Source organism: Nannospalax galili, unplaced genomic scaffold (genome assembly GCF_000622305.1).
Source record: "Nannospalax galili isolate Female #2095 unplaced genomic scaffold, S.galili_v1.0 scaffold666, whole genome shotgun sequence".
Taxonomy (NCBI): Eukaryota; Metazoa; Chordata; class Mammalia; order Rodentia; family Spalacidae; genus Nannospalax; species Nannospalax galili.
The window spans coordinates 5171027-5189766 of NW_008356473.1; the positions used below are offsets into that span (position 1 = coordinate 5171027).

General features: G+C 37.2%; 1 protein-coding gene across 5 annotated transcripts in view; it reads right to left on the reverse strand.

Annotated features, from left to right (window-relative positions):
* Fktn (fukutin) overlaps positions 1 to 18740 on the reverse strand; it is a 60368-nt gene that overhangs the window by 17479 nt on the left and 24149 nt on the right. For 3 of the 5 annotated variants that reach the window (XM_008854658.3, XM_029556945.1, XM_029556943.1), the window contains 4 exons: positions 16648 to 16780; positions 6538 to 6667; positions 4303 to 4436; positions 2560 to 2687 (listed from right to left, as the gene is read on the reverse strand). In XM_008854658.3, coding sequence (XP_008852880.1) covers positions 2560 to 2687; positions 4303 to 4436; positions 6538 to 6667; positions 16648 to 16780 — 525 coding nt within the window. The remainder of the gene's footprint in view (positions 1 to 2559; positions 2688 to 4302; positions 4437 to 6537; positions 6668 to 16647; positions 16781 to 18740) is intronic. The other 2 variants (XM_029556944.1, XM_029556946.1) reach the window with 2 other exon arrangements.

Below are 18740 nucleotides of genomic sequence, written 5' to 3' on the forward strand. Positions count from 1 at the left end.
GGGAGATGTAAGCTGAATAAACCCTTTCCTCCCCAAGCTGGTATTGGTCAGAGTGTTTTGTCACAGCAATGAAGAACAAACTAAGACAGTAATTTCTATTATTTCCATTTTGAGGTTGAGAAACTTTACATAAAGGGGCTAAATTACTTGCTAAAGGTAACACTGATCACCAAATGTAGAGCTAGGATTTAAAAGCTGGTTCTATGACCTTAATTTCTATGTTAGGTTATTTTTATAGTTCAAAAAAATCCTTCTTGTTATACACAAATGGCATATCATATTTTGAACAAGCAAGCATTTGATAAATGTCCAAAACACTTATCCCCCATTCAGCTAGTTGCAATAAATGCTAATTATATAGTCATTAATTTACTTATTTCTAAGCATCTTTAAAATTTTTCAAATTACATTTTATTTAAGAGAGAGAGAGAGAGAGAGAGAGAGAGAGAGAGAGAGAGAGAGAGAGAAAGGGTGATGGTCAGATAACTTGCAGGAGTCAGTTCTCTCCTTGTACCATACAGGTCCCAGGGATCAAAGTCAGGTCATTATGGTTGTCAGCAAGCACTCTTACCTGCTAAGTCATCTCACCGGCCCATTAAAAAAAAATTTCTATCTTAACTTGTTATAAGATTTTATATATTATATTATATATTTCTTATATCATATATTATAATCAAAGATTACTCAGCAGAATTTGTCATAAAGCAAAGTAATTTTTATAAATAATAAAAATTTTTAAAGAATATGCTCTAGGATCAGTGTCAATCTGGGGATACTTCATGATGTTAAGAAAAGGGTTTGTATTACTCTCAAATCTCCAAAACGAATTTACTTTACAAGGTGACGCCTTACCTTCAGATAAAGATTCACAGACCCTAGTGGGGTGGAATGAACCCAAGAAAAACCATTATGAGTCTGGAATTCCTCGTCTATGCATATAGAATATTCTCCTTTATGCTTAATGACTCAAATTCATGCTACTGGTCACATGACTACCAATGGCAGCAATGACAGCAATCATAGTAGTAATATTAATATCATTAGATAATAATATCAGTAACTACCCTCTACATGCTGTTAACTTATGTTAAGCACTAGCTAAAAGCTTCATAATGTCAAGTGTAATTAGGGAGGCAGTGTGGAATAGTGGCTAAAGGTACAAACTATAGACAAGGCTATCTAATCATACAGTTACTTGTATGTTGTGTGATCTTGAACAAACAACATTTAAGTTCTCTCACTTCACAAAGTATCTACCCTCCAAAGTTATTGTGAGAATCAGATGAGTTAACACATGCAAAATGTTCTCAATAGCGCTTGATACAGTAAATATTTAAAACTAAGATGTAGCACTTAACATTCAGCAAAGCTGAAGAGCGCACATCACTGGGGGGAGACAATGTTTTACAGGTCTGCCCCATTCCAAAGCCCATGTCCTTCCCATTCCCATTCTTTCTCTTAGAACTAAAGATAAGTCAATTAGCATCAAAAATGAAAGCCAGGTTACCCTGTCATTTCTGTCTTTGCCTTTCTAAGAGTTTAACTGTGGCAGCATTACCAAGAGTTTACAGGCTAGGGAAATAGCTCAGTCAGTAAAGTGCTTGCCACACAAGCATGAGGACCTGAGTCTGATTCCCACAACCCACATAAAAAGCTGGGCATGGTGGAGGCCACTTGTAATATTAATGTGTACGTAGGGAGGGTACTGATGGGTGGATCCCTGGGGCTAGCCAGCCCACCTACGTAGTGATCTTCAGGCCAGTGAGAGACCCCATGTCAAAAAACAAGGTAGACAGCTCCTAAGACATGGCACCTGAGACTGTCCTCTAGCTTACACACAAGCGTGCGTACGCAGACACACATACATGCACACACGCAAGCACACACACATCCAATTTAGATGTGCCAATCTAACATACTACATTTCATCAACTGAGACACTTCCTAATTTTTCTTTCTGTGAATTATGTACCTTGCAGTTGTATGTTCCTTCTTTTGTTTGCAGCACATAAACTAATGATGCATCTTAAAATTCTTTACATGGTTTAAATATAGTAGCTGCTAAGTCCAATGAGTATTCCTCAAGAATTAGGTCTCAGTCTGTATAAAGGCACATTCTGAAGCTTGCCAAGTATTTGGTGACTCAGTCCCACTCAATTCCAGTTTATTCACTTAAGCTTCATTCACCTTGATACCCTCTACATTCCAACTCCTGCCCACTCCCATAAAACTATTAAATTCCTAGGGTTCCAAGAGACTGGTTTTTGCTTTAGGCTATGGGCTGGAGTTTTGTGTCATTTGCTTTGAATTTTTTTTCCTTCTGATGACTCAAAGGGCTTTGATCATGACTCCTTTGGTTGACCAGCTGAGGGACACTTCCTCCTCACAAACTGTCTTCAAAGGCAGTTCTGGTGAGAACTTCACAGGAAACCGGCCTCTGAATAAGCTGAGAAGGTATCAGCTAATAATGAATGCTAGCTGGGCTTCTTCCTTTTCCTTATTCTTACTGTCTGAAATTACTATGATATCCCATTTAACAAACACTTATCTGATTCATACTTAAATTTTTTTCCTGTTTTGGCCTGAGTGCCTCCATTCCACATATGGTCAGTCTCTTCATAGAAGAAAAAAATGTCAAGTTTTACATCATCTTTTCCCTGGAAGGATAGTTCCAAGCTGTCTTCCACCTATAGGGAAGATGAAAGCCTTCACACACTGAAACAATGGAAATGCATATTTTAAAACTTATAAAAAAAGAAAATTTTTTACATATATAGAGTATCAAGTCTACTTAATACTCAATACACACTTTTTCAGTTGGAGGACCTGTGAAAGGGAGCTGTATCAATAGTGTACCATCACTCAGTTTTCCTTAAATGCATAAAAAATGTTTCTCAAACTGATGACAACACAAGGAGTAAATGACTTATAGTAGTTAACACTGTCGCTCTGCAGAGAAAATGGAAACACCTTATGCTAAAGTCCTTTCTGACTAAAGAAGGAAAGGACGCATATTAAAATCACTTCCTTTAATAACCAAGACCAACTATCAGGAAATAGTCTTTTACCATAATCAGTAAATAAGTGGTATTATGCCAGCCAGAACACGACACAATTCTTTATATGATACACATATGAAAATAGAAAAAAAATTAAGGTACAAAAAAATAGAGAACATTTCCCCTATAAAAACATCTTGAAAATAATGCACACAATGAACTTGGTGTAATTGTTCAACAACAATCATACAATAAATCCATGTGGGTGTTTTTGTGCCCAATTAGTGAGATTCTAAAGAGGAATATCTATAATTTGTCCATCTTTATGTTCCACATACTGAGCACATGCCAGACACTACTCAATGAAATGTTTGCTGGATGACTAAAGCCTGTTGACCTCAGGAAAACACTGAATTTAAATTAGAATGATTATTTCTAATGGCAGAAATTATTTTCCAGAGACTAAACAATTTCTACTTGCTTTGCAAGATCATACCTCCTTGGGAACAAGCAAATTAAGAACAGAATTATTACAAAGGATCATGGGCACAGGAATCATTTAGTCTAGGGCAAGATTTCACCTAGGCCACAATGCCCTATGCACCTTAGCACATGTGAGGTAAACAGGAAATTCAAGTACTATTTAACACAGCTCTGCATCTCTACCCTTTGGTAATTAATGAGATATTTGTGTTGATGAATATTATGACATCTATTACTAAGTAAACATAGAAATAAATGACTCATCGGGGTTGGGGGTAAAAGTAACAAGATACAGTAGGTGGGATCTTTGCTTTTTATGTTAATTTTACATCACATTATTGCCTAATATAATGGCAGTAAGTTCATTTTTCAGAAATCCAAGATCCTTCTTTCTCATCATTATCAGTAAAAGCCAAATCTTCTAGCTTCTCCTTAAATAGTACAGAAATCTTAAGTGGTAACAAGCTTCTGCTGAGTCCATCCTGATCAGCATTGAGTGATAAAATTATGTACACCATATTCTTAACTATGTCTGAGTCAAGCAATGTAAACTTTACATCTAAGATGCGAATTAAGAAAGTAAGCTGGGGGCTGGAAAGATGACTCAGCAGTTAAGAACACTGTTCTCGCAGAAGACCTGGGTTCAAATCCCAGCACTCACATGGCAGCTAACAACTGTCCGTAACTCCAGTCCCGACAGCCTCTTCTGACCTCCGCAGGCATTGCACGACATGGGTGCACTTACCTACATGCAGGCAATACACACATACACATAAAATAAAGTAAAAAATTAGAAAAAAAGTAAGCTGATGTTACTGACCTTCCCAAACTTGTGTTTAAGTGGAAGTCCTGCATCCTGAAATGCCAATATAATATCAGGTTTGTAATCTTGTATAAAAATTCCTAGGTCGACATCTTTGCTATAAGGAATAATGCCGCACTGCCGATACCATCCTAAAGGGGAGGGGGATTAAAATGTTTTAAAATTTATATTTGGAAAAAATTAGTCATATAATGGATGATCCTTATAATAATGGGTATTTCATAGGATTAGATTTATTATGCCTTATCAATATTTCTTAAAAGTTAAATCCGAAACTAAATAACTTGACTAAGAACTTACCTTGAAGAATCAATCTCCTTCCCTTCTTCACCTTCTTTTCCTTTCCCCTCGTCCATCTCTCTTTCTCCTTCTTTCTTTCCCTGTTCTGACCATTCAGCTTCCTCAAAAGCTTTCATGAGACACATCAATTTCTGAATAAATCAGTAGCTTTAATAATATGTTAATTGGGTTATCCACTTGAAAGTTTGTTGTTCAGTGTTTAATCATTAACATTTAGTGATTGAGACTATCTCTAGGATGTGTTAAAAATATTTAATTCTGTTACTCAATATACCTTCCTGAGTCAGTAATTTGTAGAACTTAACAGCTTTGAACAGCTCATATCTGATGGGTCTCATAAAGAAGGATGGACTAAAGTGTGATTTTCAACACACTGCCAGAAAGACATTTCCCAGTGTTTACTGAGCATCTTCATCTCATTTAGGTGCTTTAGCACTGTTTTGAAAGAGCTTTACCCAAACATTATTAATAACTCCTGACTCTTCCCTAGTATACTACTAACTGTTCCATTCAAATGATTTTTAAAGTTTGTTTCTACAGTTAGCCCAATAAGCATTGTGATTGGATAATATTTGGAATTCTATTAAGCAACTGTAAACTATTAAAAGTGAAGGACTCCTTAAATATCATTTATACAGTATCATCTAATATAACCCCTTCATTTTATAAATGCCTTAAAATGAAGTAAACAATGGAGCTAAAACTTTAAAACAATCATGACAAATGACTAAGAACTTTTTGTGTGCTTATTTTTTGAGACAGAGTCTCCTGGAACTATCCAGCTATCCTGGAACTCCCTATGTAGACCAGGCTGGCCTCGATTTCATAGAAATAAGCCTCCCAAGTGCTGGGATTAAAGGTGTGCACCTCCATGCCTGACAACAAACTATAAAACAACCTTGATTCCACAAAAAAAGTTAAACTTTAAAGCAAGAATCACATACGTAGGAGATTACCATGTACTCTTTTTCTTTTCTGTCTTTTGAGACACGATCTCCTGTATCCGGAGCTAGCCTTGAACTTGCTATGTGGCCAAAAATGGCCTTGAACTTTTGATCCTCCTGCTTCTACCTCCTGTGTGCTAGTGGTGCCACACCAGGCTTAACCATGTAATCTTTCACACAGCCCAGTATGTAGGATAATTAGGAATCCCAGGTTATACCTCTGGCACCACCATTACTTATAGTATTTCCTTTCCATCACAAAGTGTCTTGAACTAAATGATAAATTATATGGTTACCCTTTTTAACTTTTTTACAAATACAGTCAGAATAAAAACCAAATACAGTTGTAATCAACTATAGTAATAATTGAGAAGGAACAAATAAGAAAAAAACGTAAAGATCTTCATAATTCTAAATCCAAAGCAGTCTGATATACTGACAGCAGATGTAGAGCCAGAAGCCTTTCTCAGATGCTAATAGCTGCTTGCTTAGACCACAGGAGAGTGTTTTCCTCATCTTAGGTGAGCAGTGAGTGATGGGTAACCAGTGACCTGCCAATGACCTGGAAGGGTTCATGGAAGATCTCATAACATGCCTTTATCTCTGTCTTCCTCTCACTAGAAATTTTTGGTACAATATAAGAGAATATATTTTTCATTTGTTTTTTAATTTATAGTCATAACAGTCTTTGAGATAGAAATAACAAAAATTCCGACTTAAGGATTACTTGGAAATCAACCACGATTACATGTTCTGATATAAATTTATACACATTACTTGTAACTTTTGGTAAGCACCAATGACCTTCCTAAGATTTCATTTTATATTTCTGTAAGTTCTTTAAAGCATCCATAGATCCTTGCTTCACACACTGATGTTCATTCTGCCTATAAATATACCTCCAATACTGGTGTTTCCTCATCTCAAGCACTCACTCCTAAAGCCAAAAAGGATGAAATCACAAGACAAATGTAAATTAGAATTTTACCTAGACAAGTTCCACTGCTCAGCCAGAATGGGACTCCCAATTTCGTCAATGTTTTGGCTGCTAGCTGCAGTAACTCCTTTGCACTCTTCCGAAAGGCCACCGCTTCCACAGTGTTATCATCAAGGTACTGCTGCAAATTTAATCAGCAGTCATCTATTATAACAATCTCTGAACTACTACTAGAAACACTTCCTTGACATCTAAATTAAACTTGGAAATTAACACTACTATCATTTTTCTATTATAAACATCAAAGTTTAGGAAGGTAGGGATGACTCAATGGGTAAAGTGTTTGCTGTACAAGCATGAGGGTCTGAGTTTGGATCCCCAGTATCCTCATAAAACCTGGGTGTGCTGGGGCATGTCTATTATCCCAGGGCTTGGGAGGGTGGAAGCAGGAGGATCCCTGGAGCTCATTGGCCAGCCACGAACAGCCAGTCTAGCCAACTGACACACTCTAGGTTTAGTGAGAGACCCTATCTCACAAAAGATGAAGGAGTGTGGCTACTGGTAAATTGCTCCTGCCCTGGTGGATGACCCACGTGCATGCAGGCAGCACTAATTAGGCTCAGTAGGTTATAAAAAATAAGCCAAGGACATAAAAGTGGAAGGGGATGTATTAGGGAGGGTCTGGGGGGGGTGAAAAGAGTTGGGAGTATATATGATCAAGATATACTGTATACATGTATGAAGTCATCAAAGACTAAATAAAAATATTCTAAAAGTAATAAAGTGAAGTGCATTAGAGGAAAACACTCAACACTGACCTCTGGCCTACACACACACACACACACACACACACACACACATCCAGGTAAATAAGAGACGTTCTCTAAAAGGAAGCAAAACACACACACACACACACACACACACACACACACACACAATAAATTTTAAGTTGCTTTTCACACATTAAAATAATCAGAGTAGATCTAGAGGACAGTTAAAAAGGAAGGAATCTAAGTAAGTAGGATTCCCCAAAAGATGAGGCAAACAGTTATTAGCTTCTTCTCCACATCAGAATTCAGGAGGTTGGGCAGTTGGAGGAAAAGAATGCTAATTACAGGGCTAAATAAGCTAAAAGGTGTTTTCACCAAACATTCACCTACTGGTCTTTACAGATGGAGTACTAACTTAGAAAGATGAGCTCTTGAGTTACATTATTTGTGTTCAAATCTAGGTCCGTTTCTTTTGAGTTGGGCACATCCTTTCAGAAGAATACAAGCTCTGTGAGGGAAGCGCGTTTGTTTTGTACATCACATTATCTACAGCACCTTCACAGCGTCTCAGCATTTGACAGATGAGCAAGAGCACGGCAGAAGAAACAAGCTTCATTACAGCTGGCACCTCAATTAGAACTCAGTAATTTGTCTTTTCAGGACTTCTATGAAGATTAAAGGGGGAAAAGCCTTGTAAAATTCAAGAATTTTTACAAACGTCTTTTAGTCATTTTGCTTTTCTTCAGTTTTATTCTGTAACTGAAGAAAACTGTGTAAGTCAGGGATGTTTTACTATCTGTAGACAAACTAGAAATGGTTTGCTTGGCAGACCATCACAGTGTGTTTGGGTGGCTAACTACCAGTCTAGCCTCAGCTCTAACTCTTCTTACCTGTCCTGTTAAAAACACTAGACTGTAACTTGCCCATAGACCACAGCCTTTCTAGCTTCTGTGACTTTATACATGTGGTTGTTTTCTTTTCACGGTATGTTTTCAACTAAGAAAAGTTTCAGGTTTCAGTTCCAGGTGCTGAGAAGCACCCCAATTTTCTCAGACAGTTTATTTTCCCAGTGTCTTAATTCAACAATTACTAAATATAGAAAGTGAAGTGAAATAACTAGTTCCTCAATGGCTTATAAGAGTTACCACTTGTATTACTCTAATTCTTACATTTAGTTTTAATTGTTGGTTTTGCTTCTATTTCCTAAGCAGGGTGTAAAAATGGTTTAATGGGCAGGTATGTGTTTCTCCATCACTGAATCTATAGCTTTAAATGCTGCCTGGTAAGTGACAGGTAAGCAACAAGTACTGATGAGGGGCAAAATGAGGAAATCTCGAATTCTTACAGTATCCTAAAATATCTTGTAGTTTTTCCTTTTACAATACATCATAAGAAAACAGAGTTCATGGATACATGTAATGTTAACTATAAGAACCAGAATTTCTATAGGGGTCTTGAAGAGAAAGTGTTTCTATAAAGAATTGAACTTCCTGCAGGTAAGCTGCCTATGGATAAAACAAGTTATACAGGATCCTCTGTGGAAAAATTCTTTTCCTTAGACTCATTACTACTTTTACAACAAATGATTGGAATGAGAGGTACATGTTCTTTTTAAAAAAATATTTATTTTACTTATATTATTTTATGTATATAAGTGTTTTGCCTACATGTATGTGAGTGAGGCCAGAAGAGGGTGTTGGATTCCCAGGAACTGGAGTTACATATGATTGTGAGCTGCCTCATACCTTTTTACTAACATGACACACTCAGGAATTCAGTTTTTTAGAAATGATCTTTGTATGTATTAAACTATGTGGGTATAAACTTACATACATTATATATTTATTGTGGTGTTTAGAAATCATAGTGTACACACCTTTTTTCCTAAAAAGGCGCTCATTCTTTTTTAAGATGGGGAAAGTAATACCAAAAGTTTTCCCCAAGGACATAGAGCAAACTAGGAGAATAGAGCTAGCTAAGTATTCCTCAGTCAGATGTCCAAATATTTCCATATTCATATCTAGCTTTTCATTGAAATGGGCAGAACTAATTATGTTGATTTTGTCTGAAACAAAATCAAGTTCAGAAAAAAAAAAGCGTAACATCCTAATTCTGAGTTTCTTGGTTGATAACTGAAAGCAACTGAATAGTCAGGAAAAGTTCTCCTTTCCTGAACTACTCAGTACAAGAGCCATTGGTTGGGTAGAGCAAGGATATTGTGCACACATGTCTGGGTATCGAGAGGGAGCCCAGTGTATGGAGTCAGAGTCAAGCAGGATAAGGGGAGCCTCCTAGAGAATGGCCAGATGTGGAGGAAGAGGCTGCGAGGGCAAGAAGGGTGTCTATACATGGATGCAGCCCAGCAGGGAAGAGCAACGTCAACGATAAGAACATACACAGGGGCAAGAAAGCCCATGTTGGGAGATGGGCTAGAGAGGAGAAGCTTAAACAAACAAGTATATATATTACAGACAATTAGAGTCAGGTTTCTCACTGAGAAGGGAGTCACAAATATGCAAACAAACACTACATTGTTTAATTGGAAATTTTAACTTAATTGGGCTGGAGATGATGTGATTTCACAGACTGCAACTGATAAATAAATAAATACACACAGGCATACACATTATATCCCTGTCAACTGAGAGAACCTATGTACAGCCCCCCACCAAAAAAAAAAAAAAAAACCCCAAACAGCAATGGGCATAGCTACCCCTACTGTCTATCTTGGCTTCTAAAAGAACCCAAGAAAATGGCTGATTCCAGGGATGGGACAGGAAAACCACAAGATATCTTACTGTGCTAAAAACCAAGAAAGTGTTCAAAAAATTATGGAGACAAACCAGAAGACACAGAAGCTATTGTGAAGAGTTTTCCATTGGCCAGATTTAAACTACATGAAGCTGAAAATAAATGATGAAAGGAACCATTAAAATAGGAAACTATGAGTTTCTTTCTTAAATGGTAAGTTTGATGAGAAAGTAATATTTAAATAGTTATAAAGTAACTTCCAACAAATACTTATTAATTACAACGGGAAAAATGGCAAGACACAAAGTGAAGAAGTGGATGAGACATCAATCAACTGAATGATGTGAACATCAAGAGCTGTGCTCCTGTAAGTAACCTTAATAAACACATGCCTTCATGAACTTGGTCTTGGGCGGAACCATTTCTTTGGTCTGTTGTCAGTGTCCTATCTAGGGTGAATAGATAAATGTCTGTTTATTCACGTGTAGGGAAAAGTCATGTAACAAACAGGAATGGGAAAGTCAGGGAGTGCCTTATGGGATATGATGAGAACACAGGGTCACCTCTGTGTTATTCCCCCTAAGGATGTTTACTCTGAATGTAACATGAGGAAAAATCAGAGGGATGTTTTACAGAATACCTGGCATGTAATCATCAAAGGTATCAAAGTCATGGAAGTAGGAAATAGAGAAATTGTTCCAAACTGTAGGAGACCAAAGCAATAGAAAAATCAGTATAACACGTGATTCTAAATTAAATCCTTTAAATATAAAGGACAACCAGGAAAATGTGAACAGAGATGTTTGTTGTTTCACTGGAGTACCCAGACATTCTTCCCAGCCAACTGTATGTAATTTGGCCCTAATCACACATGGTCTCCTGGATTTGGGGCAGGCTAAAGCATACAATCTGGGGGAAGGCTAGGAAGAGAAGGCACGACCCATGCTGGGTAAAGGCTTTCCAGTGTGCATACCATCAGGTCATACATACACCTCAGCAACCCCACAGTTATCTCAGTAAGTAAGCTCAGTAAATTCATTGGATCCCCAGTTAAACTTTGAAAAAAAAAAAAAAGACAAAATAACTTTAATCAAACATTGGCTTGACACTAGAACCTTAGAAGGGAATAAGCATTGCTTAGTATCCCCAGGAAAAGAATTCTCACGACAGCTGTAAAATTTATTTGTTAATGCTATATGTCTCATAATTATTAAAAAAAGAAAGAAAAAAAATGAGACTGTAAAAGATGTTAAAAAGATATAGGAATGGAGATATTTTCCAAAATAGAAAAAATGAGAAAGCCTAAGCAAGTGATGAAGATCTGTTTAGGTTTGTTATGATATATAAAGGATGAGACAAAAGTAATATACACATAATCTTAAAATTTATAAGGTCAGCCAGGCGTGACCAGCTCACGCCTTTAATCCCAGCACTTGGGAGGCAGAGGCAGGTGGATCTCTGTGAGTTCAAGGCCAACCTGGTCTACACAGTGAGTTCCAGGACAGCTGTGGCTACAGAGAGACCTTGTCTCAAAAAGACCAAAAAAAAAAAAATTTATAAGGTCATAGTTTAGTCAACTACTTTAGGGAACAAAATCTTATCTAGTCAAGGTTTATCTGAGAATATATGTTTTTTTACCCAAGCTTTATCTACATAGCACATGGCAATTAAAATACCAGACTGGGGGAACTAACTTTATTGGATGTTTAACAGCCATACTTTGAGGACTATACTAATCTGGTCAGAGGGACTTAAAGGACAGTTTTTGCCCCTTGCTCTCCAAGGTCGATTAAGTTCCAGGGGACTATGGTACATATCTCAAAATGTCCTGTAACTGTGGTGAGTCACCTGTCCTCTTGTTCAGCGAGGCCATGGAAACCCCATGAAACAGACTTGAAGCAGTGTCTAGCCTACAAAGAGGAGGGTCAACTCAGGAAACATCTCATCCATGCTTCCAAGTAAAGCCAGACATGGTTGAGCAGGACCTTTGACTTATCTTCACATAGATGGAACTGGTAAAAGGAGCCAGGGGCTCCTCCCAAGCCCATGTGACCCCCAAGGAACAGATCTTCAAATGACCTTAAGTGTAAAAATAAATTGATTTATTTGGGCCAACTGTATGGTATTAAACACCCAAAAGGAAAGAATAACCAAAGAAAAAAGTCATCAGTGTATTTCTTTAAGAGTTCAAGGGATTACACTTCCTAGACATTAGGCTTGAGTCCATATAAAAAGTTAGACAATTATTTCTCATTGATGATTTTGTTCCTAACCAGAAAGTGCTGCTCAGATGTAAGACTTCAAATCTTGGTCTGCAATACTGTAGTGTCCACCTGTAGCTAAGGGAGACAACCGGCTATTGTTTTTAAACGATGGATAAATTTGTTTTCGCCCCCTATCTAGAAGCCTTTGAGAGGGAACTGACACTGATTCTAACCACTCCAACAGGTGTCAAAATACCTGAAAGTAAAGCCCGAATCCATCACTCTAGAGTCCAATGGAGGCCAAGGAGTAGAGCAGTGCACTGAATAGGACCTGACTACAGAGGAAACTAGACAGAAATCATTTCCTGAGATACTGTGTTAGGATTCCTGTTGGAATTAGAAATATTGAGAAATGGAGACTCAAAATTGGGGGTGCATTCCAAGTGATCAGAATAACAAAACCACAGAGGACTGGCAAGTTAGAAGCTACAGATGAAATAAAGAGTGGCTTTTTTTTTTTTTTAACACTCTTTGGCAATTCATTTTAATGACTCTTGCTTTAAACACCTTTTCTTACATTCTAAAATATAATACCACTATCTTTAAACCCAAACAGTGATCTAGATCCAACAAGAAAAGTAGAAAACTCTGTCAACCTGCCTCCACTGCAGTATTCAAAATACATGGAAATTGAACACATCAAAGGAGACTTGCCCTCCACTTTCTCTAATGTGTGAAAATGAGTGTGAGCTGCTTCAGAAATGGGTGGGGAGGGGGTGAGTGGCAAAAGGCTTCTGTATGCCCGACTGCCATCAGAATTAGAGGTTTCATTTTACAGACGCAGAGCACACAAAAAAACAAATTCAAGGAAAAATGAGGAAGAACCCAATAAAGGGATGCTTTTGAAGCCCTTGTCAAGAAATTCCAGTAGACTCTCATATGAACATTTGAAAATTGCCCTGTTCTGACTTTTTTCTAGTTCCCTGTCTAGAACTTGTAATGCTAATTACTCTTGCCTTTACTTCTCCTTCACATCTCCTATTCACCAGTCAAAGACTTTCTTTTCCCCCTACAAATAAGAGTTATGCAATTTGGGAGTTTTTTAGATAGACCCACTGAAGGGGTACCTCAATTGCCTCACCTTGCATCCCAGTTCAGCACGGAGGAAGCCAGAGCACTCTGCGTCTCGATTGCCTATCCGCAAGCAGGGTAACCTTTTCAGAGGATGGTGTGATAAGAATAGGACGCAGGAATTGGCTAGGCAGTTAGGATAAAAAGACTCCAAAGAAAAGTAGCCAGTTTTTTGGCTAAAAGTCACAATCTCCTTGGGCCTCTTAGCAATGTACTCCATTCCAAAGGTCAAAAGTGCCAAAAGTATTTGGGAGCTTTTATCTAATCCTTAAAAGATTTTAGGGTTACCTCTTCAGAGGGGGTAATGTTAGAGTAGTCAAAAGCTCCATTAAAAAATAAATAAAAGAAGAATGAGTACATGAAGTTATCAGAAAAAAGTGATGGGGAGGAGTTGGAGGGGACGGAGTGGGCATGGATTTGATCAAAACACCTTATATGTATGTATGAAATTCTCAACAAATTATTTTTTAAAAAAAACAAAAAGAAAGAGGGTCTTGCTACATAGCACTGCTGGCCTTGAACTTGTGCAGTCTTCCTGCCTTAGCCTCCCAAGTACGGAGATTATAGGCATGTGCCACCACACATGGTTCTGGTGGAGATTAAACAGTATTGTATGTGTTAATTTCTTAATCTTATATTACAACACAAAGAATATTCTGGTTTTTAGAAAATACCAAGTTATTTGAGGCTGTGAGGCATCTATCTTATAGTTTACCCCCAAATGGGCCAGAAAAAAAGTGTTATTTGTATTGCATGTGCAACTTTTATATAAGTCTAAAGTTGTTTTTTAAGAAATGATTATTAAACAAGAAGGCTAGGAGACTGCTTTATAAAGTTTATTATATTAGTTCCTTGCTAGATTCAAATGGTATTTTTTTTAAAGACTGGCGCCATCAAGTGTTCAGATAGGTGTAAGTTAACTTTAATTTAAAAGTGGATCCTCCTGGTATTTTAAATCATGGCTCTAACATAACAAAGAAGAATCAAGCAGTTAAGGAGATAAAGATAAAAAACATTATTAATCCCATTAGTCACTGTAGATCAGTAACACCAATACACTAGCAGGAGAGAAAACAAATTAGGAACCACAAACTGGCCTTGCTGCAAGTGAAGGTCACAGAAAAGCATGATAAATGACTACAAAGTTCCACCTAATCATGTCATGAATATCAGCCTCCAGAGAGCACCACAGTCTTGCTATTTCTTCATACTTTCAAACCAAAACTATGAGGCTATAAGCTTATTAGCACTGTTTTGTTCATATTCTTTACTCAAATTCTGATTGTTTGCCCTTTACATTTTAAAACCAAGAGTAAAAAATACGGAATTAGGGCTGGAGAGATGGCTCAGCAGTTAAGAACATTGACTGTTCTTGCAGAAGACCCGGGTTCAAATCCCAGCACCCACATGGCAGCTAACAACTGTCCATAACTCCAGTTCCAGGGGATCTGACAGCCTCTTCTGTCCTCCACGGGCATCACACGACACTGGTGCACTTACCTATATGCAGGCATAACACTCATACACGTAAAATAAAAATAATAAAATATTTTTTTAAATATGGAATTAGTAAGCACCACATTATCCACATGATTTCTCAGCATTTTGAGACATGAAAATTCCATCTATACTGCTTTCTCAAAAGCAACGGCAAATGAGCCTGAGTAAATGCTTCTCTAGGTAGCTCCTACTTCTGCTAGGTGAGAGTTCAAGAAAGTGCTCTTAAGCAATCATTTGATTTTAATGTGCACCCTATTCTTTACGCATTTTCCCATATTTACAGGATCTTTTTGTGCCAGGTACCATGAGAGATATTGGGGCTATAGCTTTGAATACAGTTAAGATGTCTGTTATCAAGAAATTCACAAAATTTAGGATGATAAGAGACAGTCACAATTCACTGTGTCAATTTCTATGGCAGAAGTGGAAACCAGAGAAAACTCCTGGCAGGCAGGAAGAGTGTGATTGCTTAAGCACCAAGCTCCATCCCTTCTACTTTGCATTACTAAGTGGTGGGGGCAGAAACTGCTACAGCATGAGCCTATCCACACATGATGTTTTCTAGCATCTCATCCATTTATTTAGCTCAGTTAAATTGCCAGCCCCACAAAAATAACTTCAAAGGAACAAGGAGCGTGAGGAAGGACCACTTGGGCTGTCAGCCCTAGATCTTGAGGTGTTAGCAAACTGTATCAGAGAAACCTTGTGTTTGTGAGTCCTGGATACTGGGTAGCAATGATAAAACTGATACTTGGTTTCCCCATTCTTTTTATTTATTTTTTTAATGTAGTTTTTCCAATTAAGAGCCTGAGAAATAAAGGGGAAATGAAGGAATCAGAGTACTAAAACCCTACTGCCATTTGCCCATTTTCATTGACTCTCTGGCTTCATATAGTGTGTTACAGCTGAACCTCCATGCCCTCCAAAATCATTTTTATATCCTTACTGTCAGAAGCCTAGGAAACAAGTTTTCAGTACAGGCTCACTGAATGAAAAGCTGGAGCAGCAGAATAACAAGTTGAAAACTTACTTGGATTGTTGTACAGCATTTGTTGAAAACACTTTGCCAAACACAAATTCATATTCAATGCCAAACCTCTGAACAAACAAACAAACAAAAACTCCTGCTTTTCATGAAGTCTTTTCTAAATTCGCGGTCCATCTTCAACAGCTTTATTCTACTTGGACTGCTTCAAAAAGAGACTTCACCATCTTTACTACATTTTATGAGATATCATAACTACAGGCAGAGGCAGGTGCTGACCCTATCAGGGTCTATTCAAATATAAATACATATCCATTTCCCATTTAGGGAAGAAATTGAAGGGTTTTTGTTTATTATATATTTATTGTGGAGTCTGTCTTCACTGTGTGTATGCCTCCTGAGTGTTGTGATTACAGATAGTTCCCAAGAGATTTTTTTTTTTTCCTTTTAGAGACAAGGTCTTGTGTAGCCCAGGTTGCCCTCAAACTCATTAAATAGTTGAGGATCACCTTGAATCCTGATCTCCTTGCCTCCACCTCCGAAGTGCTGGGATTACAGGTATGTGCCACCACGCCCAGTTTATGTTGTGCTGGAGATCAAACTGAGGGCTCTGTGCATGCTAGATAAGCACTCCACCAACTAATCTGTATCTCTAGCTCTCGGGGGGAAAAATGTTCAGTAAAAAAAATCAAAAGAAAATAAGTGGAATGAAAACAGATTAACTGAACGAGATGTTTCACGTATTTTGCATAAGTCTCTCTCCCCCCAAAGAGCCTAAAAATCTCTTTGACTTAAAAAGTATATTATTTGGTTGTCTGACCTGAAGGAATGCTCGAGCTTCTTTATACCTACACTCAATAAATCTAGAGTGTGGTATTTCTTCTAGAAAGTGCTCTGGATCTTTTGGAATAAGAATATCAAGTCCATCAATAGTAACTTGCTGTAACTCTGGCCTGAAAACAAAAACTAAGATTTACTATAAAGATTTAATGCAGAATACCAGCAGCCTTTTAAAATAGCAATACCTTTAAATTAGCAAAAGAGTATATTTTCTTCAAATACTTCAGATATCAATCAGCAACTTTATTATGAAAAATCTGACATCAAAAAGCAACAATGAATTTTAGTTTTAAGCATTTTGACCAATGCATCTAAGAATTGTGGAGGGGGACACTAGGGATTGAACCCAGAGACTTGGGCTACCACTGAGCTACACCCCTCGTTCTCTTTTAACTTTTTTCTATTTTGAGACAGGATCTCTTTACCCTGCCCAAGTTGCCCCTGAATTTGAGATCCTCTTGCTTCAGACTCCCATGGAGCTGGGATTACAAGCCTGTGCCACTAGGCTGGGTTAATTTATCTAAAATATTTTTACAGTTGCAGAAATGAAAGTTGAATGACAAAATTTTCAATTACCAATTTACTTTAGGAGAAGTAAATGCTTCTAACACTTAAAACACATTGGGTACAATAGCTTGACAGCCTCACTGACTATAAGATGCCTGGAACCCACTTTCTATAAATACCCTATGAGAATTCTCTATTCCTCTAGAAAATTATAAAATGTGGAGAAGGCTTTTATCTTTTAGCACATATTATACTTAAAATTATTTGTTGGCTGGGAATTTTCAACTTAACTGAGTTATTAGCCAAACTTTGGAATAAACTTAGGACTTTAAAGAACTAAAAGAATGACTCCCTAAAACAAAACAAATGGTAGCAACAACAATAAAAAACTTACTTGAAACACAAAACAAGAAAAATATGCTTAAGAGTGAGTCGTGGCTAAGATTTTGACTAAAATAATAGGAAGTCATATTAACAACAAACTGTTTCCACTGCTAATTTTTTTTTTGTCATTATATTCTTGAGAATCAGGCTAGTTTTACAAATGACTTCTCCAGTTTTGAAGACCTTTTTAGCTGTTTTTCAAATATGTGGCTTTTAAATACTAATACAAAGACAAGAATAAACATGCTCTTACAATTTGAAAGTATCAAATAAGCATTGTCTCTGAAAGTTGCCACAGAAGGTTTTCAACATGAAAATTCTAATAAGAATGATAAACTATAAGGCAAACATTCACTGCTGTCTTTACATCAGTCTAGTATTTCAAACAGATTATAACATCATTATTAATAACTTCCAGAGAGAAAGAAAAGTAAAACTCTAGGTTAGAAACTTCATATTCACAGTCTAATTTTAATAATTCTTCTCATCCTAAAATTATTAGTAAGATTATAGCTAATCAAATTTTACAAGTGCCTTTAATTGTTCCTCATAAGAAATATTTTTATTACTATGATTGTTAAGGATATACGTTTATATATATTTTTAAATATTTTAGTTACTTCTATTTTTCATTATGTGTGTATGTGTATGTCTAAGTATGGGTATGTGCATGTGAATGCAGGTGCCAGTGGACGCCAGATACTTTAGATTCCCCAGGAGCTGGAGTTACAGGTGGTTGTGAGTTGCCTGATACGGTTGCTGGGGAACTGAATTCAGGTTCTTGGGAAGAGCAGTGTGTGCTTTTAACCACTGAGCCATCTCTCCAGCCCACATAGTTTTATTTTTATTATTATGATTTATTATAGCCCATGCTGGCCTGAGACTTGTTACATAGTCCAGTCTCTTCCCCAACTTGCAACCCTCTTGCTTCAGCTTCTTGAGTATTAGGATTACACATGGAAGCTACCATCCCAGGCCATAGTTTAAATATATATAAGAAAGTGCATAAGACATAAGGCACAAAATAATGAATTACACTCATGCCTCTATCACAGACACTGAATCCTACAGCTACCCTGGAGTTCTCTGTGTATCCTATTCAATCACTCCCTCATTAAGCATAAATTCTATCTTGTTTCTTTTGGTAACTCTCTTACTATTCCTAGTAGTTTTACTCTACAT